General features: G+C 33.2%; 1 protein-coding gene across 1 annotated transcript; it reads left to right on the top strand.

Annotated features, from left to right (window-relative positions):
- Nucleotides 1-40: 40 nt before the first annotated feature.
- Nucleotides 41-20,709, top strand: LOC126810226 (neural cell adhesion molecule 1). Its single transcript, XM_050535204.2, has 12 exons — nt 41-133; nt 3,572-3,862; nt 12,968-13,258; nt 13,622-14,167; nt 14,891-15,166; nt 15,671-15,934; nt 16,322-16,627; nt 16,838-17,158; nt 17,485-17,598; nt 17,953-17,971; nt 18,407-18,429; nt 19,752-20,709. The coding sequence occupies exons 1-12, from the start codon at nt 79-81 to the stop codon at nt 20,087-20,089; spliced, it is 2,844 nt and encodes a 947-aa protein (XP_050391161.2). The 5' UTR covers nt 41-78; the 3' UTR covers nt 20,090-20,709.
- The last annotated feature ends 248 nt before the right edge of the window (nt 20,710-20,957 follow it).

The following is a 20,957-nucleotide window of genomic DNA, read 5'->3' as shown; positions in this document are numbered from 1 at the left end:
AATGTTAAAACCCGTTAAAACGTTACATGTAAATATTCGCTGTGTGTTAATACAACCCATAAGTATTTTAACACCGGTATGGATGCAAGGCCCATTTTTATTCTCATAACCTATTGGACTGTATTGATCTATGGTAAGTACATTGTCAAGATGATTTTGTAAAATTAATTGTACACAATTTGAATGGAGGAGGTGGGGGTAAAACTAGTGAAATGATGGGTGTAGAAATGATAGAAAATCCTGATAAAATGAATGGGTCCAGTAAATAAAAATAAAATTATAAATATTCAGTGAAACAGGGATTTGTGAGTGACGATCTAACATGCAACCTCGTTGGTTACAAATCTAGCTCATGGCGTATGAATAAGAAGAAAGCCCAGTATATATTTCGGTATAAAAGCTTGGATATCATATGGCCTTAAAATCAGTGTTATCCTTATCGCAACTAAAATGCAATACTTAACCCATAAGTGCATAACCATTTTTGGTTCCCAAACCCCTTTCGGGCATAAGCCTTATTCCTGGCATTGCAGCGGAAATTGGTGCCAAATACAAAATTGAGGAAAAAAGTATTTTCTGACAATGACAGACCCTACAAAGTATATATATTTAGAAAGAGTATAAAAAGGGCTTTCTGAATCTCTAAAGAAAATAAGGGAAATATTTTTTACATGAATGTAGGTGGAGGTAGAATTGACAACTTGAAATCAGGAAAAAAAAAAAAAAAAAAAGTTCCCAATTCTGAGTGCAATAAAAAATATTTATTGATGCAGAGTGATAGAAATGAAGTATGCTACTGTCAGAGGCATCTCTTTGGACAACAATACAGTAATTTTTTTTTGAAAATATACAATAACTTTACAACAGCAGACTTTTGAAAAATATATGGTGGTCCAAATTTTTCTGGATAAATTGTCAAATTTACATGTAGTTAGTTACTGATATAAAAATGCATGGCAACCATTCTGGAAAAGGCTATATCACTTTCAAAATCATTTGAATACATGAATAACAATGAAATGACATAAAAAAATGCATTCTGACCAATTGTGCATCAACAAAATCTGAAATAATGTAATATAAATGGTATGAACTAAAAAAAACTCACCCAATCTTGACTTTTGGTACTACATATTCAAATCCAAAGTGAATAATTACAAAACTGATAAATGTTAATGTGTGATATCCAAATTTCCAAGATAATTGTGATGCTACAAAAATATCCACTAATCTACATGTAAGAACATAGAACAACGAATAGAATAGACGACACAGCTAGCCAAAGCACAACAAAAATCCTCCACCATTCACAAAAAGCAACGTTTACAAAATACACAAAATACAATGCACTAACTAATTTATATTCTAAGTATGAATGAATGGTTCCTTTGTTATTATCATGAGTAAAGCAGAACTACTTATACTTTCATTTTCTTACGGACTTTTGGTTTATTGCGTCGATTTGGATCATCATACTCGAACGTGTCCAAGTAATGGTATCTAAAGAAACAGGGATCAGGACACATTCTAACCTGACATACCCTGCAAATATATGATGTCTCACAACGTTGCATGTGTATTCTACAATTTACAGAAGTTGTCATTTTTTGAGGGGCATGTTGCAGAGTGTGATCTCGGCGTTGGTCATCATTACGTGGAGCGGCATCAGAGTGTTTGCGGTATGATCGACCACCCACAAGTCCCGTACTCAACGCCTCCCGAAATTCTCGAAGTGTAAGCTGGTCATCTCGCACCCCTTGTCGTCGTGGCGGTCGACCTCGTCCCCTCCCTCGCACTGAGAGGCCCCGAGCTGGCGGCTGAATCAAAGGTTGATTATCGTCAGTGTCTGTACTGCTACTGCTAGGATCCATACCATCAAAACTATTATCACTAGAAACCTCATTGTTGTCAGAGTTAGCAGAATCAGTGGGTGACATTTGATTGGCACTATCAGTATTATGCCTAGTAGTAGTATTGTCAGCTACTTGGTCTACGGCGATATCATCATTATCAAAATCGTGGTCTAGGCCTATATCATTATCAATATCGTCATCTGATGGCAAATCAGAACCTGAATCTGAGAATATCCCAGAAAGTTCTCCCCGGTTCAGAGAAGTAGCAGCCCTCTTATTCTGGTCATAAATCCTTTTGGAAAGGCCTAAGGGGATATCATCATCCGAGTCACTGCTGCTGCTGTTATACATTTTGAACACTCATCAAACTAAACTGAATCACAAATTTTAAATATCTACGATTTCTACGTGAAGCAGAAAACTGGACAAAATATCGCTATTTTGCGTAAAATTAACACACAAATGTAGCGTAATCCAACTCACACAGTAGTCCTTGGCAACTATGAATGACTGAATGGGATCCTGTACAAGTCTTGTCTTAAATCGGAGAAAATTCGCGAAAAATTACAGAAATTTTACTCAAAACATTGCCAGGACGGCCATGCTGGTTTTAAACAATGTCGTCACAACCGGATATCCCGTGTAACCACCCGTAGCGCGGTAAATTCAAGCGGTTAAAAACGATACGGGAAATTCCGTAGCCATGCAATTTCAGCCTTTGTTTACTCTACGGCGTAGGCCGTAGCCATGCACTTATGGGTTAAGCGATAGGATTTAGCCAACCACACATGATGACAAATGGTGATACAAACTTAAGCATATGCACTGCAATCCAGAGAACTATAATACGAACGGAAATCGTGTGACGGGGGCTGATTATATTCATAGGTCAGGTTAGATATGTAGTACTACGGACTTCTTTATTTGTTGTGTTTCCATGTGATCGTAAATAATACTACAGTAATTGGTAAACTGGAAATAACTTTGCAGGTTGCTCGTTCTCGAATATATAATGGCTTCTTGGAATAATCTGATGAGAGTCTAGTTAAAACTTACTTCAACCCTTCAATTTATACCCATCTCATTTCAGCAGATCCTTGGTACTTTTCCATTGAAAATACGTAATAAACTTGTTTATTTCCCACCACTATCAGAGATAGATATTACCGTATTTGGTCTAACAACCATAGGACAATAAACAGCCAGAATTTGATGACTTAGTTTAAACATATTTTATTGACAAATATCAAAAGGATTGAGCACAAGTTTAAAAAACTTAGAAAACCCCTTTCCATACATACGAATGATTATAATTTGACCAAAAAATCACTGTTTTTTACGAATAACTATACCCACGTTCATTAAGTTCGTGAGATTTGACTTAATAGACAAAATTGAAGAGACAATTTTATAAAAAAAAAAAAAATTAAAATTGTCTCAAGGGCCAAAGTGCTACAGATATAGATCATTCTGTTGTATGCGAGGGGACATCAGTTACTTTAACATAATCTATTCTATGTGTAACTATGTTTATATTTATAGGTGAGGTTAGTTTAGATTATCATGTTCTATTCTATGTGTAACTATGTTTATATTTATAGGTGAGGTTAGTTTAGATTATCATGTTCTTTTCTATGTTTAACTATGTTTATTTTTATAGGTGAGTTTAGTTTAGATAACATGTTCTATTCTATATTTAACTATGTTTATATTTATAGGTGAGATTAGTCTAGATATAGATCAGTCAGATGTATGTGAGGGAACATCAGTTACTTTAACATGTACTGTTGATCCACCCCAAATGTCCATGACATGGAGACGAAGTGGTATCCGAATTGCATCTTGTTCACCAACATGCTTTAATCAAGAGTCTTATCATAATATAACCTTTAATACTACTGTGGGCATTGTGTACATCAAAAAAACATCCTTGATAAGAGATGGAGGAGAATGGCAATGCATGCCTTTGGGCAGTAGAGGCACGGAAAATAAAACTCTAACGATTACAGGTGAGGGAAAACTAATAGTCGGATCACAACCTTCAGATCCGTGACCATTTATCGGGGAACAAGGTTTGACGATGGTTTCTGATAGAGGGGACCCTAGGGAAGATATTTGCAGTTTATTACCTCTGAAATCTACGGGCTAACTCCAGGAGAGTCAAAATTCCAAGATGGCGGCCACAAATGGTCTGAAATTGTCCTTGGCAAACATTGATGGCGAAAATACCCGTGTAATATGTCATTTAATACGTTTTGTTGGTCACTGGGCACATTTTGGACAGTTTCCGAACCATCTCACGAACGTTTGGTCCTATATGGCCGCAAACATCCAAAATGGCGACAAATTTGCTCGAAAAGTGTTACCGCAATACCAATAGCAACGTGCCAGCATACACGTATGATATATCGTTTCAGGGCTTGTGGGGGACGGGAAACATGAATATGTCATTTTAAAGCTGATGGAACTAATTTGAAAGGAGACACCATTCAAAAATTAAGCATTTTCACGACTACCGATATATGTTAAGAACCATGAATTGTTACAGATATACATGAAGATTATTCTTCATAAATTGCTGCTATCATAATAAGTTATAATGCACCATATAATAATGTAAACTACAGTATGTGGATTCTGGAGTCTGTAATGCTGCATAATGTAGGATGGATAGTTAGCCCATTTGACCTTTTCCCATGAACTATCACGATTTTGTGATGCTTCCAAGTTACTGAGTATTTTGGGGGTTTTCAAATATAAGCCACTGCTTCCGAATTTGGGCATTTATAGTCTTGTCAACGTCCATACACGTAGGCGGCACTCAAGTCCCAACACATTTCAAAGTCAAAAAGAAGTTACATTACCAAATCTGTGTCTTTTTCATACTGGCTGAATGGATATCTCTGAAACGCGGTAAAGATCACCAAAGATGCTAATGTTGAGAGTTAGTCGGAAAGAAGTTGAATAATTTTGATAAATAGTGGCAAGAATGTTACTTAGCCCGTGGTTGTTGAGCTTTGGTCCAAAGAAATTACTCATTCCCATAGTTTTTGTTGCAGCAAAAGCACCTTGATTGGGCATATTGTGTCCACTCGTTAACTCGGTAGGCATATGGATTAGGTGGTGCTTGTCCAGATTCGTGCATGTGCCAGGCATCGATTACACGGGCAATCCAATCAAAGAGTGAAATCAAAACTAATTTAGTGTAAAAGATTTATTTCATCTAATTTTACATAATGATATGTTTTTCTCACATTTCCCTGCCGTAGCCCCTACTACTTGAGTATTGGATTGGTGGCCGGTGTAAATATTGATCTAAGAATCATCAAACCTCTGCACGCCGCCTAAATAGTATGGAAGACTAAACAACTCTTTATTCAGTGTTCTTAATTCTTAGTTCTTAATTCATGGTCCTTAAATCTTACTTCTTCATTTGTTGTCCTATTTGAAGTCCTATTAAGAGTAATTAGGTTATTATTTGATAGTGATATATGTCTTTGGACACACGAAAGGGGACTTTATATCGTCTAAATCATGTACTCATTGATGTGCCAGTAAATAGAGGTCAAACGATCCAAATTATATCTGCTCTAACAAGTTACGTAAATATGAATATGTCAGAAAATATTTTTCAATTTTACAATGTATTCGGACCTTTTCTAATGGTACGCATCCCGATATCTTGTATTTTGTTTTATGGTCCGTATTTTGACGTTAAATACCCCCACCCACTCCTCATTTAATACATGTTAGTGCCATTTCAATTTTCTTTTTCAAGGTATGTAATTACAAATGTGAAAGAAAATAATTTACATTTTGTAGCAAACAATAACATACTTTCAGCTGTATATGAACAGATATCAAGAATATATTATTAAGATCGTTTTTTTTTTACTTTAAATATCCCCCCTTCCCCTCACTTAATAAAGTTTAAGTTTTATCTCTTTTCAAAGTATATAAATATAAATGTACCAGAAAATAATTTAAAAAGTTGCACGCTATTAAACTCTATTAATTGATTGGGAGTGATTGGGTGGGGTCTTAAATGTCAAAATACGGGTCATACTACGACATTCCAGATATCACACAGTTCCATTTACCTTTTCAGAAATGTAAATTATATTCTGGCACATATAAATTGATATAGCTTGAAAAGGATATTACAGTTGGATGACGCTATATTAATAAGTTAGTGGGGTCGGGTAGGGTGGGGTATATTAAAAGTTAAAATACGGGTTATCCTGGTAATGCATGAGCGGAAAGTTGTCTAATGGAGAGGGTGATTAATGGTATCAACAATAACATGGTTTCTCATTCATAATTTGTTTTTAAATAATTTAATCTTTATTTTTAAAATTTTGTAATCTTTATTTTTAAAATTTTGTAATCTTTATTTTTAAAATTTTGTAATCTTTATTTGCAATATGGAAATTAAGGGTTTAATTATGATCAGTTGTTGTTTTAGCATGGATTTGTACATTACATCACCCCCCTTTGGTTTCTCATTGATTAATAATAGTTTACTTAGGTATGACTTTGAATGGCTTCGGCCTTATTTTGTTAATTAGTTCATTGTTATCTCTTTGTATATAACCTTCTGTAACATGTTGATTGTGTCATTGCTTGATAACGGTGAGAGTGTCCTCATACTTATACTTACTGTTACAGCTTTTTGCTCAGTTATTATGGTTACTTCCATTTATTCATGTAATATCCGTAAAAACCTGAAGAATAAAATAAACATAATTAAGAATTTCGATAATGCAAGTATAATAAATTTACAAGAAACATCGCTTATGTCACAAGATGATATTAACATATTTGAATCATCAACAAACTATAGAGTCTACACATCGAATGGCACATATAATAGTCTGGGAGTAACGACTTTGGTTAGAAAAGATCATAAGTCGGAAAATATAACTATTGATCGTTTCTTTAAAGGTCGACTTCTACACATTATGTTATATCTAAATAACGTAAAATTCAACATAATTAATGTATATGGTCCAAATAATTACCGTGAAAAAAATTTATTCTATGAAAATCTGTCAATACATATTAATACTAATATAAGAAAGGAAGATAATTTAATTATCTTGGGGGATTTCAATATTATTACGGATTTGATTGATACTAAAACAACATTTTTACATGGCCCAAAGGCTGCTGAAATTAAAATTTCTCGGCTAGTGACAGATTATAAACTCATGGATGTATATCGATCTATATACCCAAACTCAGAATCTTATACTTTTTCAAACTCTACAGGCAGTGCGACAAGGATAGATAGAGTGTATATCAATAAAACTTTGTCAAGTATTATTACAGAAATAAAACACATACCAAACACTATTTCAGACCATAAAACAGTTCTTATGAGACTGAAAACCAGTCGAAATAATTGGGGTAAAAGTTATTGGAAATTAAATACATCAATTTTGTTTGATACAATATATAGAAAACATATATCATATTTCTGGAAAAATTGGCGGGAGGAGAAAGAAAAATTTGAAAATCTATTAGACTGGTGGGAAGAAGGAAAATATAGGACTAAGGAAATTTCAATAATACACTCGATAAGAATAGCAAAAGAAAAAAAAGAAAATTTATTGTCTTTATACAAGACTTTGGAAAATTTAGAGAACACAACCCTGGTAAATAATCTCGAAATGGGTAAAATTAAAAAACATATAAATGAAATTGAAAATAATGCAAATATGGGTATTTTAATTAGATCCAAACACACTTACACAGAAGGCGATATCAAAAATATACACTTATATAAAATGTTCGAGCAGAAGAACGCCTCTAATAAAGAAATTAAAAAACTTAAAAATGAAAGTGGACAAATTAAAACAGAAGAAACATATATCATGGAAATAATAACAAAATTCTATACTCTTTTATATACTACACAATCAATACCAAACTCAAAAATCGTAGAATATCTTGATTCCACTATTTTTGATAAACTAGATGACAGTGATCATGAATCAATGATAGGTCCAATAACTGAAAGTGAAATTCTTCTGGCTCTAAAATCAGCATGTAACAATAAATCGCCTGGGGTGGATGGTCTTCCAAAAGAATTTTATATTGAATTTTGGGAAGATATTAAAGATGACTTGTCAGAAATTCTAAATAATGTGTACCTACAAAAGACACTTACTAATACTCAGAAATCGGCAATTATTTCCATATCATACAAAAATAAAGGGAGTCATGCGGAACTTAAAAACTACAGACCAATAAGCCTTTTGTGTATGGATTACAAACTAATAACTAAAGTTTTCACTAATAGAATTAATCACTTCTCGATAAAATAATATACCCAACTCAGACTGGAGCTGGGGACAACAAGACAATTCAAGATAATTTATTATCAATTAAGTTTATTCTAGATTATATGAACGAAAAAAATATAGGTGGCGCGTTAGTAGCCTATGATCAAGAGAAAGCTTTTGACAGAATAGAAATAAATTATCTACAAATCCTGCTTAAAAAGTTAAATTTTCCTAGATATATTCTAAATTGGCTAAATATTTTATATAAAAATATAAACAGCAAGGTTCTTGTAAATGGTGCCTTTACCGACAACATTCCGATTAATCGCTCGATACGCCAAGGAGACCCCCTCTCAATGTTATTATATGCAATAGCAATACACCCGCTTGCATCAAGAATAATACAAAACAAATGCATCTCAGGAATTAAAATACCAAACATGAAAATAGATACAAAATTGTTCCAACATGCAGACGATATCACAACTATTATCACTAACTCAACATCAATCAATCAAACTGTCGAGGAAATCACATCCTTTGGGGCTATATCTGGATCAAGACTAAACATTAACAAAACTGAACTCTTGAAAATAAACTATTTCAACAATACAACAGACTTAATAACTAAAGACAGTATTAAAGTTTTAGGAATCTATTTTGGAAAAGATATTAACTGGAAAAAATTAACTGATTCTTTGTTAGGTCAACTGAAGTTTTTTAAAGAACGGTCAAAAAATCTGTCTCTTAAAGAAAAAGTAACGGTACTTAATACGTACATTCTTAGTAAAATCTGGTACACCAGTTATATAATCCCACCTGATAAATATTATCAATTTATTATTAATACAATAATTTTTAAATTCATTTGGCCAGATAATATAGAGTTAATTAAACGTCTAACGCTCACCTTAGATTTGGAAAGAGGTGGGTTAAAAATTCTGGACATAAACTTAAAAATTCAATGTTCTCACCTTAAAATCATCAACCAGTTAATATTCAGACACTCTAAACCTCAACATGCCTGGATAGCTCTAGGGTTGTGCTGGTTTGGCATTACATTAAGGAACCATATTCCATACCACCCATCCATATTATATAACATCAATTCACCATCAACTATCTCTGAAATAAAAGATACTTACTTTAATCACTCGGCACTCATCAACTGGAAATTAAAAAATGAAACAAAGACGATTTATACAGAACTTTTATTAAAGATAAAACATACACCTAATGTAATTTCCAATAACAAGGGGCTAAATCTTCAAAACGTATTTCATTTCCAACAAAACAAATTTCTACTGAGTAGACAACGAGATTTTCTGTATTTTATTGTTCATTCTGCACTTAAAACAAAGCAACTTTTACAATCACGTACTTTCCATAGAATTGATATAACTTGTAATTATTGCAAAATTAAAGAAGAGACACTTACTCACTTGTTTGAAAACTGTCCGTATTTATATTATTATCGTAAGTTCACTACAACACATATACAAAACATCTCCGATAACAAATCCTTCCAATTACCTAAACCATACTTTAATTTGACATCTTATAATAACCAAACTATACTATTTCTTTTCTATTACTTTTATACTGTGTGGGAAAATAAAGACAAACTTTTGGTTTCGGATGACTTAATATTTCAATTTTACCATGACATTACTTCGCAATACTAGATTTTTTTTATTTTTGAATTTTTCTACATATGTAAAAACGTTTGAGTTTGGTGCATTTTATACTTTCAGATTGTGTAATACTGCATTTACTTGTTTATCAAATGTATGTTAGATTTAAAAAAAAAAAAAAAAAAAAAAAAAAAAACCTGTTCTACGTTTAAAAAGAAGAAAAGAAAAAAAAATCGGGTCACATAACGCATAATTACATCATTATAAAGCTGTCTGTTATTATGAGCGGAAAGTATTTATGTATTTATCCCTCTTTCAATATATTACTTATTCCCTGGCACACCCAGGGTTAAATGATTTAGAAGAGATTAAACACCCTTTCTTTTGAGAAAAACAAATATGCCGCTATCAGACAAAACCTAATTTCTGAAAATAGACCACTTTCCATTTATTTTCTTTCTCGGAGGCCCGGTCCGATTAGCTATACTACACACGTGGTTTCAATAGAGTCGCGGTCATCGAGCGATTTTTCTTATTGTGTATATGCGTGCTCGATTCCCCATTATTGTATAGTGACTTATTGTATGCCAGGTTGATTTCCGCCCATGTCTTCATAATATTACGGTTCGATGGATTTCGAGAAATGTTTTGGGAGAAATTTTTTGTAAGATTTGTATTTGGAGATTTGTATTTAGAAATTTGTTGTTCCAGATTTGTTTTTCGTTGTATTTCGCTGATGAAATGTAAATGTAGGCTAAGTTTTGATTTTCTAAAATAAACTTTATCTTTTTATTAAAATACAATTAAAATACATTTTGTCTGATATGACAAATGTCTGATTTGTAAAACAAATATTGATTTTAAGATACAAATGTTAATTTTAGTGTACATATGTCGAAATACAACAACAAATGAAGAAATAAGAATTAAGGGCTATGAATTAAGAAATAAGGACTAAGAACACCGAATAAAGAGCTGTTTGGTCTTCCATAAAATAGCACCGTGAAGGGGCATATTTAGACTTTGTGCACTTCTTGATTCTCCTAAAACTCATGATATACCACTGCTAAATTCATAACCTGATGCCAGGATTATGCAGGGTCAGCTTTTGATGGAACATTTGGACTTTAAATATTTCAATACAAATTTCTCTTTAAAGCTGCCCCTGCATAATCATGGTCATGGGTTATGAATCTATCTCATTTCTCGCACAGTTGATAAATCCTGGATAAACATCACTCAATCAACATATATATTAAATTTTTTTTAAACCCATTAAAGGGTTTGGGGGAGTCAAAATTTGGTCTATCGAGCATTTGGTGTTTCGCCCAAACTATGGGATCCAGCAATTGCATTTGGTAAGTAAGATTCATGCCATCAAAATTATTCTCCAATTACTTTTAGGCAAACTCCTATCTTTATCATCTTGGGGTGGTGCCGTATGACAAAGAAGCAGATTTTGTATAAAATGTCATCTATTTGACCACTGGATCGTAATAGTTTAAGTCAAAAGAGCTTACTATTAACCCTACATGATGCTGCATTACAGACTCAAAAATCCACCATCGCCTCTATGGAATGACTGGAAAGTAGTGAATAGGGAGTGTTTGTCTATATGATACATATTCGATGTTCTATATCTCCCAAAATAACAATACTTCTCAATCCGAGTGCGCTAGTCCGATAGATGACTCAAAATACAGGTTTTTATTATATACTTTATTATATACTCCCAAAGTATCAAATCACAACCTGCATTGGTATTTGCATTTCAATATCCTCTACTTGTATTTGAAGAGTTTATATACATAACTACCCTATAAACAGTATTATACAGTCAAAAGACATACAATTAACAGTAATTACCATGCCACACTAACACTACCCCAACACCCACCCACCCCCACCACCAACCACAGACAATAGGCAAACATAAAATCACCTCGTCATACCCCACATGAAGAGTAAATACAGGATATATTTGGTATTTTAGATTTCTTAGCGTTGTAGTTCTTCATTCGTTCCCGCACGCTTTATCAAAATATCTGTTTTCCTTATTATTATTGTGTTGTCCTCTATATGAAAGTGGGCCAAATTATAGAAACTAATACTCAAAACATGCTGGTATTCGAAAGTCTACAGTGTAGTTCGATGTGTGCACAGATAATGTATTATTATTCAAATCTGTTCAATAGATTCTCGATATCTTAGTTCTTGCATAAAATGTGAGAGGCTAATGATAAAAAACATCGATGGAGTTCGTATGTTCTTTTATATTCTTATCCTAAAATATTACATTTTTAAAATCTAGCTTAAAGTCGACACTAATTGTTTTTATTATAGTTGATATCTCTTCCCGTATAGGGTTATCTTTTCTACGCTTATATAGATAGTGTTCAGTAGTATCTAACTCATTAAACCACATTTCATTTCATTTCATTCCATTTCCTATACACCAATCCTGAACAGACAGACGACAGTCACAAATATTAATATAGATTGCAACATAATGTATCATGATAGCTTAAATATATGCAGGGTAACATTTATGGATGTCTGGAACAGTTTATGCTTGTTATTATTACATAATGCATAATTGTTCATGGATATCATTACATATTTAAGTCTCTTGTCGTGAAAATGCTTACTATGGTATCTCCTATCAAATTAGTTATATCAGCTTTGCATATTAGCGTTCCCCATCCCCACAACATCTGAAACCACGACATATGAAACGTGCACGTTGCTACTGGTATTGAATGAATACTTTTCGAGCCAATTTCTGTCGCCATTTTGGACTTTGGCGGCCATATTGGATCAAGCCTTTGTAAAGTGAATCGGAAATTGTCGAAAACGAGTGGAGTGGCACCCAAAACCTACAAAATCATATTTCACACGGGTCAATTCGCCAACATAGTTTGTCAAGGGTCAATTTCAGATCATTTTGGCCGCCATCTTGAATTTTCGGCTCTCCTGGAGTTAGCCCGTAGATTTCAGAGGTAGCAAACTACAAATATCTTCACTATAGGGTCCCTTCTATCAGAAACCATCGTCAAACCTTGTTCCCCGAGAAATGGTCACGGATCTGGAGGATGCGACCCGACGATAACCTTTATTATTACAAATGATATTACGTCGTGCAATACTTATGGGAGGCATGTCTACTTTTAATTTTTTCATTATTTTATTTCAGCCCGAGCATCAAGTACAATGAAAGATAAAGGTAGATTATTATTTACTGATGGTATGGTAACAAATGTAACGTGTTATACAGGAACTATAGATTCAACAGTGACATTCGCGTGGTATATAGATTCAACAGGTAATGTACTACCAGGACAGACTAGTGGTGTTATAAATGGTGGTACAGCCAGTTACTTACAATTAACTGGTACCAAACAGCTGAACAATAAAACACTCTACTGTTCAGCTACCAATCAGTGTGGTACTGGTAACACAGATAATATCACTCTTGATATAAGATGTAAGTTGTAATAATATATAATGTATATAATATGTGAGTTATATGCTTAACTGTTAAAAGAACATGCCAGTGTTCACATTCTGTGTTGTCTCCGGGTTCTCCGGTTTCCTCCCAGTGCACAAGCGAGTTATTGAAATAGAATTTAACCATATGTTAGTCCCGAATGACCGAGTTTGTGTCAAGTGGAAATACATGACAGCTCGATCAAACTCTAGTCAAGTTTCGGTCACGGAATGGGTTTTTGTTTTTAGAGTAACGCAAATCTTTGATTTATGCTGAGATGCTAGGCCTTTAATTGCATTATATTCTATTTTAATATTTTCATCATATAAGATGAAAGTTATAATAATATAACTATTCCAGATCGACCAACAGTACATGTAGAACCATCAACCAGTCCTTATAAAATAATAGAAGGTAATCAACTGACATTAACTTGTACTGTTGATGATTCTAATCCACAACCTACAAGTTTTACCTGGAGTAAAGATCGTGGCAGTATTACAGGTCAAAGTTCATCTGTATTCCGTCTGACGTCAGTACAGAGATCACAAGCTGGACAGTATACATGTACAGCTAATAATGGAGTTGGAACAGGAACATCTACATCTGTACAAGTTGATGTTTTATATCCACCTACTGTGTCCACACCATCTATATATAAGATACCAGAATCTGATGTTTTATCTGTAACTTGTAGCAGTACCCCTGGTAACCCTAATGATACTAATTATAGATGGACTGGACCTGATAGATATAGGTCTACTGGTTCTACATTACGTATAGCTGATATAAAGAGGAGTCAGACAGGTGTTTATAATTGTACAGCTACTAATATCATGATACCTACATCTACTAATATACAACAAACAGGTACAGGTACAAGTCAGACAACGATTGATGTTTTATGTAAGTATGTACCGTTTAACACTTCTCTTTTATCTGGTTCTCTGTCTTCATGTAATTGTCATAAATGTGTAAATATTTTGTTTGGTTCAATATGATTGATAAACAGAATTGTACACTACTTTGGTCTTTTCTCGTTATCTTTTCAGGGATGTCCAATTGCCAGTGTATGAAACCACCATTAATTGGGGCTTGAGCGATATCTAGCTTTTCCCTTTTTGTCAAAAATTAGTCTGTTTTCCAGTTCTAGTTGCAGATCTTTTCGACCACTAGTGCTCTAACTGGTTACACAAGACAATAATTAGGCAATGTGGGAATATATTAACCTCGCAAATACAGTAACAGCTTTTCAGTCTTCAAAAACATTTGTCAATTTCGTTTGGATTATTTAGCTAGGCATAAGAATGAACACTATCGACATCTTGAGTCGCACGACGACCCTCCAAATAGTTGTTATTGCTTAAGCGATCTGCTAAATCGGTAGCTGACAATACGAACTCAGTGACGAGAACAATAGATATTCAGAGTAAGGGTGCCGGTATTTATAGCCCACCGTTTTCATCTACTCTTTTTCTTATTCCAACTATCGGAAAATATTTCAGTGACTGCCACGCAGTAACTTGATACATATTCGTATGTTCCCTCTAAGCCACTATAAACCATGTCCTGTCATATTTGACGCTTTACCTCCATACATTTACCACAGATCTAAAATATGTGTTTCAGATGGACCAACTGTATCTGTATTAAGTGAATCTGTTGTTATAGAAGAATCAAATCCTCTAACTGTAAGTTGTATGGTAGATTCTAATCCTGTATCAACTATTAAATGGTATGGTCTAGATGGTCGTGTAGTATCTAATAATAAAGATTTAGTTATAAATAATATCAACAGGCATCAATCTGGTATATATAACTGTACAGCTATTACAGTATTACAACCTACTAATGGTACTCAACAAACTAAAACAGATAGTAAAACTGTACTAGTTGATGTACGATGTAAGTAGATAAGTAAAAAAATCTTTTATTATGTTGTCCCTATCTGATACAAATTGAGAAGTTCTTACAGTTAACTATTTTATTATATGCTCCCCATCTGTCACATATTGAGAGGTTCATGTACCATGTAAGTAGATAAATAAGCGAATATTGTTTTTAAGTGTATAGTATTTGTAAACAAATAAGAAGTTATGTCTATTAACGGTTTTTGTTGCACACTGTTAACATGCCAATTATACAGATAAAAAGGGTTTGGTTAATTTTGTTTAAAACAAGTAATCAACCTATTATCCGTCCCTGTTCTTTTGTGTTATTTCATTGGAAAGTCATTAGATAACATTAGTTCAGATTTAACTTTCTAAGTCATTAAGTAACATTAGTTCAGATTTAACTTTGTTTTTGTTTTGTCTTATGTCATTGGGTGACTATATAAGTCATTCTATATCAATAGTTCAGAATTAACTTTCTAAAATCAGATCAGTGGTTTTTAATTTAAATATTCAGATCTGGATCCAGTCATCATTCAATCTGATACAACTGATGTAGATGAAGGTCAGCCGTTCAACTTGTCGTGTTCTACCAATAGTAACCCTATAGCTTCCATGACATGGTCTTCACCAGCTAGTAATTCTAGACAACTAACCACCAATTCTATCAACTATTATAAACATATAGCTGATTGTCTAGATACAGGAATATATACATGTACAGCTGTTAATAGTCACATACAGAAAACTGTTACCAAATCACAGGATGTAAATATACGATGTAAGTCGACAATGAATTTAATGAGTTGATAATAGTTAATGATAATTATTGATGATAATAAAAATCATTTATATAGCAAGCAGTTGATATATATTTAAGTGAACTCGATATATTTAAAACTGCTTGGTAGTGTACGGATACCTATTGAGTTGAATTGCGTTATAGTTTCCATTGACGTCTGGTTCACGAATATTAATTTTTCTCCTGTATCTATGCTCTCGTATCATCGAAGATTTCAAATATTCATTAATAATTCTACTAACATCATAATAAATTGCAGATACATTATCAAGAGACGGTGTTATGTATTTGAAATAATAATCAACCATCGCTAACCCCTCCGTCGTATTGTTATTATGCATCACTTAATATATTTCTTATTATTAGGTTATCCTCGCCAATACCCCAACATTAACCATGTCATGAGGGTTTTTGGTAATGTATCTGAAACAGTTCTACTATCTGTCAGTATATTGGCCTATCCTCAACCAACATTTACATGGTATAGACTGGACAAACCTATTAATATAAACGATGAACTGTATCAACAAGTAGATGTTATTAATTCCACTAATATATTTATGTCAACTTTAACTGTTAAAATCAATTCATCTGAACTGTACGGAGATTATAAAATCAACATTTCCAATGATATTAACCATGCTATTTTGATTATATCACTTACGACACAGTGTAAGTATATATAACCAATCACTTAATTTAAAAAATAAAACAATGGCAGGGAAACACAAATAGTGCTATGTTACGCAATATGGTGATTTTACACATATGTCTACAAATTAAGACTAATATTACAGACTGTCAATTTCAAACCATTGTCTTTATTAAAACTGTGATCAAGTAAATGGTCATCTAAACTATACGGTTGATTTTTTTGTCTAGCTGTACCCGATATACCAAGTGAATTGATATTGGACAGTTTATCCCACAGTTCGATCTGTATTAAGCTGAAACCAGGTTTCGATGGTGGAGATACCCAGGAGTTTATATTTGAAGATTCTGTTGACAACACAACTTGGATTACTTCATCAACAGTGACACTAACTAGCGAAGGCGATGTTTTAAACGGCTGTATAGAAAACCTCAACCCAGACACAGCGTACTTTGTGAGAGTAATTGCTAGTAATAAGTTTGGTTCATCAAAACCCGTCCAGCTTGTGACTCGCCAGCCGCTGCGGACATCAGCTAATCCACATGAATCTGGTGAGAATGCTAAATTACAATAAGTTATATACAAACTTCACTGTACTTCACGGATGGCGTCTTGTCAGCAAGTGAGCCAAGGTGTATTAGACACTTTTTCACAAACCAGAGATCCTTGAATATTCATTGCAGCTTTCACTTATACGTTAGGCGCCCCGCTGACTTACTGACTACGGGATTCGAGTCCGAACCCGGTATTGGTGAAGAAAGTTCATTTTGCTGCTTGATTTTTCCTTTTCAGGGCGCATAGGACAGTGTCTCCTCATCCTTATATCAACCGGGATAATATGAAAGGATTATGATTACTGATTTAATTTCTATTGCAGATCAAAGCGAGGACAATACCGCATTGATCGTGTGCCTATGTCTTGCTATTGTGATAATTATTGGTCTTATCATTGGTTTTATTTATCAACGTAGAAAAAGATCAACCGCCGAAGGTAATTTAATTTTATTACTGATAAAGATTAAACCGAAATTTATAATATGGACGATTTTCACATTTAAAGTTCAAATTGAGACCATTTGGAAAGACATAAATCATTTTTCACCCGGTTAGTTGTGTGATCTTCATGTTTTGTTGTTCAACCGTATATTGCATGGTTTTGTTATTCATCCTTATATTGCATAGTGTTATTGTTTTGTTCACATTGCATGATTTTGTTGTTCATCCTTATATTAATAGGATGTTTTGTTTTTATTGTATGTTTTATTTCTCCTTATATTGCATAGTTTTATTGTTCTGTTTATTTTGGATGTTCTCCTAATAATGCATGGTTTTATTTCAATTGTAGGTGACAATAAGACCAGTGGGTAAGTGAAGTTTATACAATAATACTTAATTAGCCTAAATGAAAAGTCTATGTTTTATTTCGTGAGTGTGTTGGATCATACTTATGTAATACAAATAACTTGTAAACTACAATATTGTGAATGATGAATAGGGTTAGGGTTAGTCCAGAAATCAGTCCAACAATGGTCCAATATTGTTCAGATATTTCTAAAGATATATGGAATTGAAACATCATCGACCTATACCCTTTGCTATGTAATAATCCCACTGCCATTTTGTTGTCTACGACCATTTAATGATACACCTTTTCAATTGTGATAAAATCCATTATGTTGAGTTGGTATTTTGATTTCATTTTCTTAATCAATAGTCAAATAATCAATACCAATGGCGTATTTTTACCTTGATTGTAAAATTAATGTCTTGATTTTAGAATATTTCTTTCTTTTTTACAGATCAAGTATAAAGAATACAAGCAGTAAGTAGATTAACTATCATTTAACGTTCGGTATGCCATGGGGGGGGGGGGGGGGTAGGATGGCTGAATGGTTAGCGTGCGCGCGCTGTATCATAAAATCTGTCATTGAGATCGCGTGGTTTCGAATCCCCGGTTGTACGTGACAAGGAGTAGGGTCGCCTGTCCAACCTCTTGGGTTTTCTCCGGGTCCTCCGGTTTCCTCCCACTGTTAAAGACCCCTTATGCGCGAGCGAATTATTGAAATAAAAATAAAAACCATATGTTAGTCCCGAAATGATCTAGTTTGTGTCGAGTGGACGTTAAACCTCATCTCTCACTCTCTCTCTCTCTCTCTCTCTCTCGGTATGCCATTGGTAGTTTCATTAAGGTTTTCGTGCTTCAATATATGTTGCATACAAGGTAATATAAACTCATCAACGCTTGTAATAATGACACGTACTCCAATACAAACTGGCAATATATATAACCCTTAATATAATGGTGATATAAGCCCAATAAATACTGACAATAGCCGTAACCCTTCATATGATGATATAAGCCCAATAAATACTGATAATAGATATAACCCTTCATATAATGATGATATAAGCCCAATAACCACTGACAATAGCAGTAATAAACCCCGCCATATCATGATATCAAGCCCAATACTGACAATGGCTGCAACATAACACTTCATATCATGTTGATAGTAAGCTCATTACTGACATTACTTGTAACAATACTGATATTTAGTCCAATGAATACTAACAATAGCTGTAATAAACCCTCCATATCATGATGATATTTAGTACAATAAATACTGGCAACAAACTCGCCATGTCACGATACTTAGCCCAAGTACAAACCAATAATATACGTCTACATGAGTGGATTATAAAAATAAATTGTGCTTTTAAGGCGAGAATTTCAAATTTTCTAAGAAAGTCAAAACATAATTATTTCTATGTCTTTTGCTCAATAGGTTATCAAATCACTATTATACGATCATGGGCATTATTTCCCACCCTTAAAAATCTATGACACAGGAAATAACAACACAATTACCTCCCCTGTTTTGCTATTGACAACATGGGGCAGCCATTTTCCAACGTTGGAATTTGAAGTTAAAAATTATATTTTTGCCAATTTGTCAGCTGGCAATAGCGAATTATAGGATTAATAGGATTATTCTTTAACAAGGTAGGACTGTTTATGTATACCATCTATTTTTGGGCTTTATTTTAATACATTATAAAAATATAACTTGAAAATTTGCAATTGCAACTTTAAGATAAAGCAAATGACATGGAAATAATACTTTTTTACTTTGACTATTTCAGATTCGTCAATCTACAACAGCCTAGAATTAAACACTAGAACTGAATCATTACCCAGTCCGTATAGCAATTTAGGTGACGCATCCCGCGGAGACAAACCAGTGTCCAGTCCATATGAGAATTTAGGGGAATCATCTGGAAGTAAACCAGTGACCAGCCCATATAGCAATTTAGGTGACGCATCCGGCTCCTATAAAAATGTTGATGACGCATCCGGCCCATATATAAATTCAGGCGAGACATCCAGAAGTGACCCCGAATACAACCCTTATATCAATGTAAGCAAAACATCACCCAGTCCATACGTAAATTTACGCGACGCATCGAGATCAAACTATTGACCCTGTGTATCATAATTTAAACATACATTATGCAAGAGGTAAATCTGCCTATTGCAGGTCTTTCTTTAGTCTTGAAATGTTTTCTAAATTATTCATTAGACATTAATTAACAAAACAAGATCATAATCAACTCTCGACGGCATCGTGTTCCCTTTCTTAAACTCACGAAACCACTTTTTTGTACATAGAGTTCAAATAGATTATAATAGGAATAACCATCTATCAAGTAATCTCTGCTTCTGGAATTTACACCGACGCATTCGTTTTAACTGCATGTAGCGATGTGGTACATAGATAGGGTATACTTTGAATAACTTCTCATATGTGGGTAATATACATTACTTTTTAATTTGTTCTCATATTTTTTAGCATTGACATATTTGTTTTTTGAAATAACTATTTTTTGACATTTTTCTGAATATAATTAATTCGCAGTTTACAATCTGTATAATAAATTAGTAATTTTATCATATCATTTTCATATAATAAATTACACCTTGTTGTCCTATTATAATAAATTACACTTTTTTCTCATATTTTTAATATAATAGATTACAACTTTTTCATATATTTTGTTAATGTAATAGATTACAACTTTTTCGTATATTTTATATAATAGATTACAACTGTGTGTCATATTTTAATATCATAAATTACTACTTTTTGTAATATTTTGTTTTATATTATAAATTAGTAATTTTGTTATATTTTTCATAATCAATTATTACATTTTCGTAATTTGATAACATAAAATTACTTCTTTTAATTTGTTGTTTCTTTTAAATATTATAATATATATTTTGTAATAAATGTTAGCAAATTAAAAGAATAATTCATATTTCCAACCTGTTTAGCATCAAAATAGAAA

The sequence above is a fragment of the Patella vulgata genome, chromosome 2 (genome assembly GCF_932274485.2).
Source record: "Patella vulgata chromosome 2, xgPatVulg1.2, whole genome shotgun sequence".
In the NCBI taxonomy this organism is placed as follows: Eukaryota; Metazoa; Mollusca; class Gastropoda; family Patellidae; genus Patella; species Patella vulgata.
This window is presented reverse-complemented; position numbering and strand designations above follow the sequence as displayed.

Bases quoted from the DNA above. Each gene is read 5' to 3' on its own strand.
- LOC126810226 (XM_050535204.2), top strand. From the start codon at position 79: ATGGATGCAAGGCCCATTTTTATTCTCATAACCTATTGGACTGTATTG. The intron at 3,863-12,967 runs GTGAGGGAAAAC...ATTTTATTTCAG, and splicing joins TAAAACTCTAACGATTACAG to CCCGAGCATCAAGTACAATG. The intron at 13,259-13,621 runs GTAAGTTGTAAT...TAACTATTCCAG, and splicing joins TATCACTCTTGATATAAGAT to ATCGACCAACAGTACATGTA.